The sequence below is a fragment of the Pyrus communis genome, chromosome 2, assembly GCF_041283825.1.
Source record: "Pyrus communis isolate YQ-2024b chromosome 2, ASM4128382v1, whole genome shotgun sequence".
In the NCBI taxonomy this organism is placed as follows: domain Eukaryota; kingdom Viridiplantae; phylum Streptophyta; class Magnoliopsida; order Rosales; family Rosaceae; genus Pyrus; species Pyrus communis.
The window spans coordinates 8,170,194-8,186,285 of NC_142566.1; the positions used below are offsets into that span (position 1 = coordinate 8,170,194).

General features: G+C 37.2%; 1 protein-coding gene and 1 pseudogene across 5 annotated transcripts; both read left to right on the plus strand.

The window, feature by feature from the left end:
• The first annotated feature begins 240 nt into the window (after nucleotides 1-240).
• Nucleotides 241-6,480, plus strand: LOC148698490 (Tetratricopeptide repeat (TPR)-like superfamily protein). 4 transcript variants are annotated; one of them, XR_015955522.1, is made up of 5 exons: nucleotides 241-598; nucleotides 687-2,804; nucleotides 3,120-3,300; nucleotides 4,037-5,087; nucleotides 5,334-6,451. XR_015955522.1 is itself a non-coding variant. In XM_088683790.1 (3 exons), exons 1-3 carry the CDS (start codon nucleotides 501-503, stop codon nucleotides 3,130-3,132), a joined length of 2,229 nt encoding a protein of 742 aa, XP_088539916.1. In that variant the 5' UTR covers nucleotides 241-500; the 3' UTR covers nucleotides 3,133-3,451. The 4 variants fall into 4 exon arrangements, 2 of the variants coding, with proteins under 2 accessions (XP_088539916.1, XP_088539921.1); XR_015955521.1 differs by having other exon boundaries at nucleotides 4,037-6,480; XM_088683790.1 differs by lacking the exons at nucleotides 4,037-5,087; nucleotides 5,334-6,451 and having other exon boundaries at nucleotides 3,120-3,451.
• On the plus strand, nucleotides 4,758-6,451 carry LOC148698491 (type III polyketide synthase A-like; annotated as a pseudogene). Its single transcript, XR_015955529.1, has 2 exons — nucleotides 4,758-5,087; nucleotides 5,334-6,451. The product of XR_015955529.1 is annotated as a type III polyketide synthase A-like (transcript).
• Nucleotides 6,481-16,092: the final 9,612 nt, after the last annotated feature.

Consider the following 16,092-nt stretch of genomic DNA (forward strand, 5'->3'; position numbering starts at 1 on the left):
AAATTAAAGATCAACAATAAAAATTTAATAAGAATGTCTAAAATGTAAAAATGAGAGTGAATTTTGAGAAATTTTAACAGGTCACATATGGTGATATGGAAGGAAAATGATCCTCGCCGGATCATTTTTTTGTGGATCCTAAGAATCTCATGATCGTGATCGTTCATCGTACACCGTACAATTAGGAATTATTTTAAAATTTAAAATTAAATATAAATAGTAACGAAAATTGATCGTATGTAACAGGATCCAGGAAAAGATCCGGCGATCCTTTTCCATCCCACCATCCCGCACCGATTAACCCTAACCTCTCTCTCGCTTTCTCCTTCCTTCTCTGTCTCCCTTCCCCTTTTTATTTCTTCTCTTTCTTGCGCCAGAATAAGAAGAGCCGACGGCCTCAACGGCTGATAGATCGGGATTGGTAACAGCGGAGAATCCCTGGGTCCCATTTAGTACAAGTAAGAGTGGGAGAGAGAGGAAATTGAAACCAGAAGCTATTCATGGCCGCCAATCCCATTTCTCAGAGACGAGCATTGGCACTCCTTAGACAGCAATTCTCCAGCCCTACCCTCAACTCTCAGCCAGCTTCTCTTCTCAGGTACGTCATCTCAAAACTTCTACTTTATTTTCTTTCCCGATTTTCTCACCAGCCAAACACAAACTTAACATCCTTCTGCAAAACCCAGGTGCCGTTCCTCTCAGAAAACCCAGAACCACAAACACGATGAACAACTGCAGAACAATACCCAACGACCCAAATTGTCAACCCCCAAAACCAAAAGGGCTAAGGATATGGCCAAGCTTATCGACTCCATGCCGTGGTCAACTGAGCTCGAATCTTCTCTCTCTACAATCGCTTCCTCTCTCTCCAAAACGACAGTGCACCAAACTCTCCACCTTATCAAAGCCCCCAGCAAAGCCCTTCAATTTTTCAAGTGGGCGGAGGTAATGGGTTTCTCTCACAATGACCAATCCTACTTCTTGATGCTTGAAATCTTGGGTCACAATCGAAATCTCAATGCTGCTCGAAATTTCTTGTTTTCGATTGAAAAGAAGTCTAATGGGGCGGTTAAGCTCGAGGACCGGTTCTTTAATAGCTTGATAAGGAACTACGGTCGAGCTGGGCTGTTCCAAGAGTCTATAAAGCTTTTTAGTACAATGAAGTTGATTGGTGTTTCGCCTTCTGTTGTTTCGTTCAATAGTCTGCTGTCGATTTTGCTTAGAAAGGGGCGGACCAATATGGCCAAGAATGTGTATGATGAAATGGTTAGTATGTATGGAGCTACACCGGATACTTGTACGTTTAATACATTGATTAGAGGGTTTTGTATGAACTCCATGGTTGATGAAGGTTTTCGCTTTTTCAAAGAAATGTCACGTTTCAAATGTGATCCGGATGTCATTACCTATAATACTCTTGTTGATGGGTTGTGTAGAGCAGGGAAGGTTGGTATTGCCCATAATGTGGTGAAGGGCATGAATAAGAGAAGTGCAGATTTGAATCCAAATATTGTTACTTATACGACCTTGATTAGAGGTTATTGTATGAAACAAGAGATTGATGAGGCTTTATGTGTTTTGGAGGAGATGACTAGCCAAGGGTTGAAACCAAATGGAATTACCTGCAATACTCTAATTAAGGGGCTTTGTGAAGCGCATAAGCTAGATAAGATAAAAGACGTTTTGGAAGGAACGATGAGTGGTGGAGAATTTAGTCCTGATACTTGTACGTTTAACACACTGATGCATTCGCATTGCAATGCAGGAAACTTGGATGAAGCATTGAAGGTTTTTGCAAAGATGTCAGAGCTAAAGGTCCCACCAGATTCAGCTACATACAGTGTTTTGACAAGCAGTTTGTGTCAACGAGGGGATTACAGTAGAGCAGAGGAATTGTTCGATGAGCTATCAAAGAAAGAAATACTGTTAAGTGATGACGGTAGTAAGCCTCTTGTTGCCTCTTATAACCCTATTTTTGAGTATTTGTGTAGTAAGGGGAAAATGAAAAAGGCCGAGGCAGTGTTTAGGCAGCTAATGAGAAGAGGAACGCAAGACCCTGTGTCCTATAAGACTTTGATCATGGGCCATTGTAAGGAAGGTACATTTGAAGCCGGGTATGAACTCTTAGTCTGGATGCTTAGAAGGGATTTTGTGCCTGATGTCGAAATTTATGAATCCTTGATTGGTGGTCTCTTGCAGAAGGGTAAGGCCCTTCTTGCTCAACAGATGCTAGAGAAGATGCTGAAAAGCTCTCATCTCCCTAAAACGTCTACATTCCATTGTATACTTGCAGAACTTTTAGAAAAGAATTGTGCCCTTGAATCTGCCAATTGTGTTATTTTAATGCTGGAGAGAAAAATTAGACAAAATATTAATCTCTCAACACATCTTGTAAGGCTACTTTTCAGCAGTGGGTTGCGTGACAAAGCATTTGAGATTGTAGGGATGCTCCATGAGAATGGATACTCAATTAAAATGGAAGAAGTGGTTGATTTTCTTTGCCGGAGAAGAAAGCTGTTAGACGCATGCAAAATGTTGCAATTCAGTCTGCAGAAGCATCAAAGTGTCAGTATTGATATTTTCAACCAAGTCATCGAAGGGCTTTGTAATATCAATAAACCTTCAGAAGCATTCGGCTTGTACTATGAACTGGTTGAGAATGCAGGCTATCAGCAATTTCCGTGCTTAGGATCCTTAAAATCTGCACTGGAGATTGCAGGAAAATCAGTTGAAGCTGAGTTTCTATCTAAAAGGATGCCAGGAGAGCAGTCGCTGGACAAATCCCAGAGGTTGAGACCTCAACTGTAAGTCCATTGTACTTATTACCCATTAGAGTTAGACAGCCTAAAAGAACACCAGAATACTCTGTCATGCATGGAATGTCATTTTCCGAACTCAGGACTTTGTATCTTGACCCTTTAGGCAGATTTAAGATTGGTGTATGTGCGCGTAATGCCTTCAAAAAAACAAATATCCAAGGATCTCAAACGTTTGGTGGTCTCTATGCATCCTCATATCATACACTAGTGTCCTGTATAAGTTTAGAGTTTAGTATCCATATGCTGTCCATACTTAATGTTTCATATTCTATGAATTCACCCTATTCTTTTGTTGTGCAGAGGAGCATGCTGAACAGAATGAATGTTATTGTTCTCAATATATGGAATGGGCTATAACATGGTTGTATAATCTTATGGAGTTTCCAGAAAATTTCCTTCGCATCAAAAGTTGTGTTATTGGCATGGCACACGAGTTAAACTGCTTATCAAGCCCATCGTTCTGAGTTGCTCGAAGATTCTGGTAATTACTTTTCCTTTCCCGGAACTACTTCTTCCACCAATGTCTATACTAAATGTTTATTTCATCTTCCATCTTTTGGAAACTTATAAAATACAGTGATAGATTGCTTAATCATTTAAACTTAATGGATTTCTCTCATTTGAGCTCCCAAGGATGAAGCATCCTAACTAACAAGGTTTGCAGCTCACTGATTTTAGAGCTTGTTCATTTTCTGAGAAATTTAAATCTCAAGAATTATTGTTTTGTCAGCGTTTAACTTCATCTAAGTTTCCAGTAACTAGAAAATGAATTTCTAGTATCTCAATCCTAAATCCTTTATGCTTCCCTACTGATTCGAATCCTTTCCTCTTGAACTTTCACCTTCCAGAGAACCTATGCACCTAATTTGAAACCCTTCTTTTAAGCAATTGCTTTCTTTCTTTCTCGCTGTATCAACAACATCTCTCTGTCAGGATTACACTTCGTTGTTGACATTGAACAAAACTCAGTCATTGAAGGAAGCTGTTTTTTTCTAAAAATTGAAATAGTTGATCACATTCCCCTACAAAAACTTTACCGCCCAGGCCGTTGACAGCTGGTGAATAAGCCTCTCTCAACAATAATATGTCTGAGACATAATCTCGTAATTAGTGATTATTTAGTTTCTTCATATTGGCTGTTGTCGACATGGTATGTAGAAGCAACAATAACTTGACATGCAGAATCCGACTTTCCTTCGTTTTCATTGTGTGTTTAGGTGGAACATTTTTGTTGCTGCTAACTGGTGGGTTTTTAAGATCATCTCGATCATGTCACAAACTTGTAAATACACTTGTTACCACCCTAGTCCTAAAACATCTTCTCAGCATTCAGCTAACCATTCTCTCTCAATTTCATCCTGACCCCCTGTCTCAACCATCGGCTCACATAGACATATACCATCTATCCACACTCCAAATTGCATTGAACGAAACTCATGCCCAGTTAGAACCGCACCTGCTTGAAAATAAAAACCCACGAACAGTTGGCCCCTCAACGGAAAGTGCAGTGCATACAAAATGGACATGGCCAAGAATTGTGGAGTGAAATCACACAGATTGAGAGGGTGAAGCATGTCCTTGCTTTACTAACCAGAAAGCAGGCTGCAAGACCCAATATTCTTGGTGTTGCATTACGTTGTAAAATCTTTTTAATCCACCACCTTATGTTTGTCAGGAGAAACTGTTAATCTTATCTTTGTTACAGGTGGTTAATATATTTCAACTTTGCATTACCTTATTATAAGAAGTTTGTATTCATGTGTGCGGTTGGACGATTGGGCAAGTTCGCCATTTAATTGCACACACAATCCCACCCCCTTGTGTTTGGTGCTAATGAATGAATGTCTGGCTGGATAGATAATTTGATAAGCCGATGATTTTTTTGGTGCTTCAGAATACAGTTAACCGTGTTAGGGACTGAAGAATTTCTCCCTTGTTATGGGGGCACACGAAAATGCTTTTTTCAGATCAATCTATTTTGATTGTCAAGGCTCTCTAACAAGAATGTACCCAATGGTTCTTCCGAGCAATACCATGCCCCAACTAGGTAAGCAAAGATATCAAAAGTCAAGAGAAACGGTACTAATAGTTCTTCCAAGCAGTACCATGCCCCAACTAGGTATGCTCCTACACCGGGGAAGGCAACCGTCCTTGCATTGGGCAAGTCTTTCCCGAGCCAACTCATCCCGCAGGATTGCTTGGCCGAGGGCCACATTCGTGACACGAAATGTGAAGACGTCACTGTCATGGAAAAACTGGAGCGGCTGTGTAAGCAAACTTGCTTATGTTATATATGTTTTAAGTTTCTTTCTTTACTTGCTTGTGTCTAAATTTCATTTTTGACTAAATCATAGAAGTATTTGTACCATATTTATCAATTTCATTGATGGCTTCATTTTGCACCTCTGCGAGAGATATGGTTAAATAAATGTGGTATACATAATATGTACAGATTAGAAGCGTTATGTGATTATTTATTTATCTGTTTTTTTGGGCAAAACCACTACTGTGAAGACTAGATACACAGTGATGTCCAAGGAAATCCTAGACAAATACCCTGAGCTAGCAACAGAGGGCACAGCCACCATCAAACAGCGCCTCAAAATCGCAAACCCTGCGGTGGTTGAGATGGCTTTGGAAGCCAGCCTGGCTTGCATCAAGGAATGGGGAAGGCCAGTTGAAGATATCACTCACATTGTCTACGTATCCTCAAGTGACATCAGACTCCCTGGCGGCGACCTATACCTCTCAAGCAAGCTCGGCCTAAGGAACGACATTGGCCGCGTCGTGCTCTACTTCCTAGGATGTTACGGTGGTGTCACTGGCCTCCGCATTTCCAAAGACAGCTGAAAACAACCCAGGAAGTCGCGTCTTGCTAACCACTTCCTAGACCACAATCCTTGGTTTCCTGCCCCCCAAAAAGGCGCGCCCTTACGACCTTGTAGTGGCAGCGCTATTTGGGGACGGAGCTGAAGCTGTGATCATTGGTAGCAACCCAATAGCAAGGCAAGAGTCTCCTTTCATGGAGCTCAACTATGCCATCCAGCAGTTCCTCCCGGAGACACTCAATGTGATCAACGGCAGGCTGTTCGAGGAAGGTATTAACTTCAAGCTTGGGAGGGACCTGCCTCAGAAAATCGGTGAAAACATAGAGGTTTTGCAAGAAGCTGGTTGTGGCGGCCAATGCGGAGCTGAGGGACTTCAATGAGCTGTTTTGGGCCGTGCACCCGGGCGGACCGGCAATTCTGAACAAGCTGGAGAGCACGCTAAAGCTGAGCAGTGATAAGCTAGAGTGCAGCAGGAGGGCATTGATGGACTATGGGAATGTGAGCAGCGACATGTGATGGAAAATAATGAGGGAGGAGTTGAAGTTGAAGAAAAAGGAGGGGAGGGAAGAGGAATGGGGACTTGCCTTGGCATTTGGAACTGGGATCACGTTTGAAGGCATTCTCCTTCGCAGCCTCTAGTGGTGCGAATTGTCTCAAAATGCTAGGAGTGTTGTGCATGTTGAACGGGACACGGATACGGATACAGAAATATGATACGCTGTTAGAATTTGGTTAATGAAATGGGGTTGTTTGAATTTAAGTTAATTTGGTCATTTCAATGAAATGGGGTTGTTCGAAGTATAATGAAGATTAGTGATGCTTTTTTCTTTAAACTCTGGTTTTATGTTTCTCTTTTTTTTTTTTTTTTTTTTTGGCTATGGAGAAAAGGAATTTGTGTCCAAATCCGTTGGCTATGGCATGAAGTTTATGAATTCTTCTGCAATTTATAAAAGCAAGAAATGAAAAAGAATACCTCATCCGTAATAATTTTCTGTTTTAATTCTACTTTTGTCTTTTAATTTGACAATTTTATACGTAACACGTTAACATGACTCACAATCTATCACGAATATAAGATCTAACGTTAACACGATTAACATTGCACATAAGTATTCTATATAGAGAAAATATAAATAGTGAAGAAATGATTTCATCATTACTGAATAATAACTTACAGTACATTGATAGGAGCATATTCATGCGACTTATTTAGCTTGTTCTCGTGCATTTATGTTGTGTTTCCTTAGTTATTTTAGTGTTTAAAGTCACTTTTGTGTATTTTCAGATTATAAGGCCAAAGTGTGCAAGAAGATGCAAATTGGAGTCTTTTGGAGCAAAAGAGGAATGAATGAGTTGAAGACTTGAAGAAACGATGAATTCCTACTCCAACGAGGATTCCTACTCAAATAAGGTTTCCTACTTGAAGTAGGAAAGTTAACCCTAGGTTTCCCGTTTTGGTAACCTTTCCTAATCTTAAACGTCCGTATTTTCTAGCCACTTTGAAGGCCTTGTATGCACTTTAGGACCCAAAACGAAGGCCCTAGTCCCCTTAAACACCCTTGCCGTGCCCTTTTCTCTTCTCCCCTTCCCTTGCCGTGCAAGGGGGGGTATTTAGGTCCAACGTTATGCACTTAAACCCTATTTCCCTTCCTAAACTCAACTCTAGCCGCACCTTGCAGCCATCCCCTTTAATTTCTGATTTAATTCCCTAATTCTAGCAGCCTTTAAATTAATTTTAGTTAATAAAAATAAACTAGGGTTTGAATTTCTGAAACCCTAGGTTTTCCACCACCTAGCCGCACCCTATATTCTCTTCTTTGATTCATTCTTTTTATTATTCATCCACAAAATCATCTCAGCCGCAACTCCCATCCATAAACCCTAAGCCTTCTAATCTGAGCTGTGCCCTTTATTCCACCCTAGTCTCTCTTCATTCATTATTATTCATTCTTCATATCATTTAGCGAATATAACCCTATTTTCACCCTAAGCCGTAGCCACCATCCCATTATTCTTCTCTGCCGCAGCCTATCTCCACCATTCCAGCCACTTCCCAACCTTGCCGCAGCCACTCCCTCCATTCCCCACTCCATTCCCAACCTCCATACACCTTCCCACCTCCTTGCCGCACCACCATATCACCCTAAACCCATCTATAACCCAGAAAACCATCCAAAAACACCATAAAACCTCTCTGCCGCAGCAAGAAGAAAGGAGAAAGAGGAGCTTAAACGCGCAGAAATTCAAGTGGATTCGTTGAGAGTTCTAGGTGTAATCAATCTTTTGTTCTTTATGTTTAATTTCAATTTTATTTCTCTTTCTGTGAACATGAGAGGCTAAATCCCTAGTTAGCTAGGGGGTGATTCGAAACCATGTTTATGCTTGCAATATAAATTGATTACCTTTGGTTGGAATTTCATGAGTTTTGGATTCAATTCGTTTAACTGCTTGATTGATAACTTATTTGTGTATGTTTATTGAGAGTGCACGCTTAATTTTCATATATGAATATGATGCTAGAATATAAGTGAGTTTCACCTAATAGTTACAAACTTATATTCACAAGTAGTGGAGGTTGCTTATAAACAATCGCGTTAAATGAATTCTTGGCACTAGTTTCATGCTCATCATAGTAACGAATGTCTCGTCAACACTTATAGTTTTCATGTTGCTTAATGATCTTTGATTGTATCTTTATTGTGCTTTTCACGTAAAGGACTTTTGGAGAATGTTTTGAATTGTGTATGCGCTGTCCCATCCAATTCATTAACTTAAGGAAAACTTGAAGGTTAATTTAAGCGGACCTAATTAACCCGGAGTGTTGAGTTTCATAATTCATCGAAAGACCAACTAAAAATCATCTTGTATGCAAGTGTGACATGTGTGGAGAATAACCTTCTAGCTAGCATTTCATCCATATTTTCATCAAATTCATCTTTACAATCTGTTTTAATTACAATCTGTGCATTTTATTTAATTTCGTCAAAAACTAAATCCCCCTTTACTTTAGTGTCCAATTTAGTTAGAAAGAGTCTTAATTTGTGTTTCTAAGTGTTTTGATTCAAGTTATTACCCAAATTCGTCCAAATTAGTGAAAGTGCTCAAAACTGCCCAGAAAGTGTTTTTAAGGCAATTTTGAGTGTTTTGGGGCTGTTTTGAGTCTTTTGGTTTATTTTAGTTTTTATTGTTTAGTTTTGCATTCTTTGAGTCTAGTTTAGTGTTTTAACTTGTGTTTTACGTTTTTTAGTCAGTTTTCAAGTGATTTAGCAATCTCTCCTAATCCCCGGTCTAGAACGATCCCTACTTATTCATATACTACAATTGTCAAAAGGGGGTTTTAATTTGTGTGCTTATATATTCCGCATCAAATTTTTGTACATCTCAACATTTATAGTTATACACTAGGAAATATGTTTGCACTTTGCTGCGGGAATTGAATGTGTTAGCCTCAATTGCATGAATAAGACATATTTAACATGAATAAATTCAATACAATCATGAATGAACACAGGGATAGATGAGTGAATGGGGTTGGTAAGATAAGCAGCTTGGCTTTTATATACATTCAATTTAGCTGACATGAAAAGACATTGTACAATTAGTAGGACGAAGTTGAATGCTCCTGATTACAAAAGATGTGGTCGCAAAACATACTTTCTTTCCATAAGAAACACAAGAAACAGAAGCAACATGCAGTTCACATATATTTTGACCGTGCAGTTAAGATGACAAAATATATGTCCTGCAAGCCAGTTATCTGTTTTAGCAATTAACAAAAAATATAAAAAGTTTTGTGTTCTTGTTCGAGCAGCTAAGTTTTTGTAAATGTTCAAAGCAAAAAACATGCAGAATGCCTTGCACCAGTTGATCACAAAGACTCTGGTTGTTCACTTTTTTTAGAGTGGACATCTTCCGCACTATAGCAAAAAACATAAATCATAGTTTAATAAATGCTGCCACCATGGATGTTTTTTAGGTGTATGTGTGTGTGTGTGAAAAACAAATTGTAATTTTACATTTGGTTTTTTGGCCTGAGATTTGGTTCTGAGTGTGGCTTGGTGAATTCTCTAGCAATTCTGGCAGAATTGGTTGTCTCAGTTTGTTTGCCGCAAAGCGTTTTGCTGTGAATCAAGGTACAATTTATAAGGTTAAGAAACACGATAAGCTACAAAAGAGTGCGAAAGAGTGATGTGAAAAGATTGGCCATTTTTTCATAAACAGCAAAACATATTCATTATACCCAAGAGAGGCAAGTATATTTATCAAGATATACACATGAGAACATTAATTGAGATGAAAACTTCACCTGTCAAATTTGTTCGCTTGATCAGGGAACAACACTCTCTTTGAAGTCTAGCTAGACGCAACTGATTGGGGCTGATAATTTAGTCATTGGAAAGGCATCAATGGGGCAAGGGTTACTTCACTGATAATCTGTTTTTCGATGGTAGTAGCAGGTGTTTGTGGTTTGATTGAGCAATTATTGGGTTCGAGAGCACTTGGTCTTCAAGCAGTTCATGAACAATAAAATCTGTCTTCCCAAAGTCATTGTTTTGATTTCCAAGAGAGCTAAAACTTTTTTTGTTTCGCCAACCAAATTTTTCAGAGTCAGCAGCAACATGAAAGGATCCTCATATCCGTCATCTATCACCAAAATGTGGCAAGAAACAAGAAGTAGCTTTTTGGCCTGTTTTCCTATTATCAAGAAGTTGTGCTGATTCGTGCTATCTTCCACAATATGATCGATTTTGAACCTATACAAGAGAAGAGGATATTCTTGTGTTAGGCAACCATCACTGCCGCCAATAACAATCTTGTGAGCAATCTAGAAAATATTGTAAAACTACATTAAGTGCCTAGACCATGCATTGAGATACCAGAGCCAAAAAGTACTAAAGTTTTGCAATGCAAAAATTATATATAATTAACCAAAACAAACAAACCCGTATTAGAATTGAAAGAGCCTTTTGGCATGACAAAACTCTCCCCCACTGTGATTGTTGTCTGCGAAATTCTTTTTAAAACAAAGATGACAACGCATATGAAATTCACTTTCATCCATAAGTTGAATAGAAACCCTCAAATCAAATACCACACTATGCAAGATTTTTTCTATTTCAAGCTTCTCTTAGGACTTTTTAAGGCATGACATTGTCGGAAGAGTGAGTGAATTCAGGACATTTTTTTAGACCTTCATGAGCTTTCTTCAAAATATTTTCATTAATTATAGAGGTTTAGAGAATTTGTAAGCAAACTTTTCTCCTATTAAACAAAGTCATTCCAAATTGCGCTTTTTCCATCAAAATTTTCACAGGTTTTCCCTCAAGTCCTAAACACTTTAGAAAGATATTTGATCCCCAAGCAAGGGAATAAAACATGCATTGACTTCAAAGCCATATATCTGAAAAGCAACACTACTACAGGTGCAGTTTCAATTTCATAAGCATGAAGTATAAAGATATATTGAAAGACATTCTTCGACATGGCAAAATTAACAATTCATAAACATAGAAATGGGCAGTTTCATCACATATGCACACTAATCTTCTTATAAAGTCCAACTACATGTAATGGTAGTTTCATCACACATTCAATCTTGTTACATAAAATATGACAAATATAAAAACATTATTAGTCATGAATCTTAGCAACTTAGTATAATCGTAGATGTAAAATAGGTGTAAAAGAACATTACCATGGTTCATATAACTTTTTTTATGAAATCATGTTCATGGAACTCAAACGACCAAGTCGTTTTCTTGATAGCTTTATGTCAAGACAGGCACGACTTGTACCACCAACCCCTAGTTAAATCGAATCCAACAATAGTTGTTTAGCATGCGAAACTTGCATTCTGTTATGAAATCATAGGGTTCTCAAATCATTAAAGACATTTAACCATCATCTCATAAACATGAAGTATAAACAAATAGAGAAACAAACCAAGAGACAATTAAGCAAGATGCATGACGAAAATTCAACTTTTAAAAAAAAGACAATTTTTGTTAACAGGTTGGCGATAACATACTAACCTTGTGCAACGCAGGATCAAGTAAAAGCAACTTGTCAATCGTTTTTAAGTTAAACTCAGCACTGATAGCATGCCTTGCATACATCTCAACTAAGGTGGGTAGGATTTGAACATATGATTTTATATGCTCAAACTTGTTTTGTGCATGTTTAGGGTGAGATAGATTAATTGAAAAAATATAAACGTGAAAGTTATTAAAGAATGGTTGTTGATTTACTTTTGTTTGTATTCGGAGAGCTGTGCAATGTCTGGCTTGAAAACAGAAACGGTTGATCCTGTGCTTCCGAGAACAGGTTTTCCTATAGATAAAACATAACAATCAACAAACTGAAATTTGAAGTAGCTAAATAAGGTATATTGGGGTATAACTTTGGTATTACTTTACTTTGAGGCCAGTCAAAGTAACGAATATGGGTGGCAAAAGTGATTGTATTCTACTGTCCTCAAAACTTGTTGCAGTCTCTCCCCATAAGGTGATCCTTACTGTTTTGCCTATGTGATTAATAAAAAAAAGCGATAGTTTTCTATATGTCATCAACACGGTGTTACATTTGAAAATTGCAATAAGAATTTAACGAAAGCACAATTTCCTGATATTTTGCAGGTTAAGATTTCTTTTCTTCACAATTCTTGTGTTCTAGATAGTGAACTCTTCAGTCGGCTGTACAACCGTTAAGCAACCAAATACATCTATAGATGATATTTAGTAGCAAGAATGACACTAAAGTCAACAAATTTAAAATGATCATCTCAGATTTTGTAGCAACACTTAAACTAAATTTGTTTACTGTATGCTCGGCATCCCTGTCAATTCTCTTATGAAGTTGATTGAACTCAATTAAATTGAACCACCGCGTTGGGATTTCTTGGCTTGTTTTGTCAACATGAATGATTATGGTTTTCTTGTTTAATTCAACTATGACAACATGAGGGACAACCTTGCTTGATGTCCTGTTGTAAACGACAAGAATTTGCTGATTTCGTACGCATGACCGACTCTCAAATGGTAAAAAAAAAGAGGATGTCTTGAGTGTTCATGGTTGAGTGAACTGCATCCCCTTGTTAGAAGGAAAAAATCAAAATTAGATAGAATATTAAAATAGCAGGAGAATATTCAACACTGATTCTTTAAGAATCATGTTAACAATAAGCATAGTATAGTCGTGGCTACAGAGATGCGTTTAAGATTATATGCAGGACAACAGTGGAGATTGATTTCAGAATCAAATTGGCAACAATCGAAGTAACTTTGTAAAATCAAATTTAGTTTTATTTCTAGAGGTCAAAAAACAAAGAAACCAACTTAAGGAAAAAAAAATTGATAATTCATACTTGGTTTCATTTGTATAGTTAAAAAAAAAAAATCTTCCTTAAATAGAACAAAATATAATCTTTCCAGTGAAATCCAAAGAGAGTAAAAGTGTCCATGGCCAACTTTGAATCTTTTCTTTTAAGAACAAAATTTATTCCAATTCGTGCTATTATGTGGAGAAAATGGATTTTTAATTTGTTTTCCATCTGCATGAAAATGTTAATCCAGCATAAAAATTAAGGTTGAGGCCCAAGATTGAATCTAGCAAAACAATTAACTAGGCAAATGTTAATTATTTGTAGGCGAGATAGAATTGGGCAACGAAATGCACAAAGTAGTTTGTTTATGAACTTTAGGATATGTTCGATTACAAAAGTTTGTTGTACTAAGAACATAGTGTGCACATTTGAAGACATAAAAATGCTACTATCCAACGATAAGTAAAAAAGTGTAAAAATCTTACTTGTTTATCAACGAACACACAATCAAGACTTGTAGGCTGAGGATCATCTTCGATGCTCTTTGTCACCCATGTTTTGCAGTGTGTTTCCTAGATGGTACGACCTCAGAAAACGAATTGGCATTGTCTTCATCAATATAGAGAAATGAAAGAATTCGGAAGGAAATTAAATTCAAAATTGAATAAGCTCATTTATCAAAGAAATGGTTGACTCATATTTACAAAAATAAACAATGGACAAAATAATAACTCAAACGCATACCTTCATGTAAATGTTTCAAAACATCATCACTATCTTGAGCAATAATAATTTTGAGACTTTTTTTTAAGGTGATGCTGCACAACGCAACATATAGTTCTCTATGAGAAAAAACAGTCTGTGATAGAAACAGCCCAACAATTTTCAAAGATTGTCCTTGTCTTTTGTTCATCGTCATTGCATGACAAATTTTCAGAGGAAATTGTCGTCTTCGCAGAATAAAAGGATATTTATGCTAAGATGATTCAATAATTACCGATGTTGCTTCCCATTATGATTTTTGCTTCTACAATTATGTTGCTTAACTGCATCACACCTAATCGTGTTCCATTACATAACCTATGACTTTGATTTACATTTCTAATCAACATCACTGGGGCACCAACTTTTAAGTCAACTTGTGGTGTGGTAAACCAGGTAAATCAAGTTGGTTCAAAAATTCTATCAAATTAAGAACATCTAAATTTTCTAAATTTTCGTTGAAGAAGACACTGAATCAAAACTGAGATAGGTACGACTTTTACCAGCCACCATACCCAACATAAATCGTTTAATTCAGTCGTTGTATCATTTCACAGTGTCACAACAGCTCTTTCTTTCAAATACAACACATCTCAAAAATTGGTTTCAAAATTCGTATACATAGTTAAAACCATGGGTTTGATGGGATCTTCATCAAAACAGATAAGGAATTGTTTTGAAATCTTACCCTAAGAGCTTTCTTCATTAACTGAAGATATAGATCTAGCAGCATTACCATTTCCAATTTCTAATATCCAACTTGCAAAATCAGCGAGTTCTTGTTTTTCCACTTCATTCGAACCTGTTTTCGAAAGCCTCATGTTTTGCTTGAGAAAAAATATAGTTAAATAAGATCAAATGTATGAAATTGTCGATGAAGCTTCAACAATGTCAGCAACACTTCCGTTTGGAACAACAAGAAGAATTTGCGAAAAATTCCTTCCGAAAAGAATTGGTTTACCCCCAAATGGCAAATGGTTAAAACCTAGTTTTGACCTTTAAGAATGTCACGAAGAGACCTATCTAGAGTTTCAAAACATCGTTTATGATTCATGGGGGCTTCATCCCAAACAATGAGAGCAGCATCAGTAATTAGTTTTGCATGATGAATTTAGTTTTTAATTTCACAAGCCAAACAATTTGTAACGTTAATAGGAATTTTAATTCTAGAGTGATTCGTTCTTCCACCAAAAAGCAAGAGGGAGGCAATTCCAAATGAAGCCACCGCTAAAACAATTTGATTTTGTGATCTAATTCTAGCTATGATGGTGATCCACAAAAAAGTTTTGTCTGTTCCACAATGACCATGCACAAAAAAAGGTCAAATTTGTTGTTCTTAAGTATTTCCATGATGATGTTATAAACATATTTTTGCTCTTTGTTTAAATGACCAATTAGGAGCAAGTGCTTCTGTTTCAGTGACTTAATGTCGTAACTCAACGCTTCTCCAAAACTCCTATTCTTAAGCATATCCATCATCAAATTGTTTGGTTGTGATAGATGATGCTTCGACATAGAACTATTTTAAATGGCAAACAATTTTTCTAACTTATAAAAAAGAGAATTTCTAAGTTCATCTTGGTATTTAAAGACATCTTGCAAACCAAAAGCATTAAGCATGTTTTTGGAAATGTCATCGCACATAGTCTTTCAATGTGCTTTAAATAAAGGTGATGGATCAACAACATCACAAAAGAGAACCAATGTGACAAACAATTATCTCAATTGAAAGGATGATGCAGTGATAACCGCTTCTAACATTGCGCTATGCCATTCTCTATCATCTCCCAACAAACCAAGTGAGGTGCATGCAACTTGGAATGTAGGTTCAAGAACACATTTAACCGTCCTCAAATGATCAAAACTAAAGCTACCTTTCTGGTAATTCAGCAATAACCTCAAATACTATAATTCACCAGCAGCAGGGTGAGCATACACAACCTTACCCAGAGATCTACCACTTTTTTCTAGAGGTCCACTGTTTCTTATAATTTTTCCAAACATACTTAGTAGGAAATTCAACATAAGATAATTTACGTGCATCAGGGTCTTGAGCATTGGTTTGAAACTGTTGTGTTAACATTATGCTTTCAAGATTAGGGTGATTAACAACATTTTTTAGATCATCGGTCTTGCTGAAAACAACATTTTGGTCAGATGGAATGTGCATAGACAACCTCTTAAATGATGGTTCTTTAAAATGAATGTGAAACTATAACAATCTCCAATCTGCTTCATAAGGGCATAAATATTTGCAATTTAGATAAGCTACAATCTCATCAAACTCTTAATCCTAAAAAATAGCTCTAGTCCGATCAATACCTTTAGTTAGGTACTTAAAAGATACTTAATAAGTGTTGAT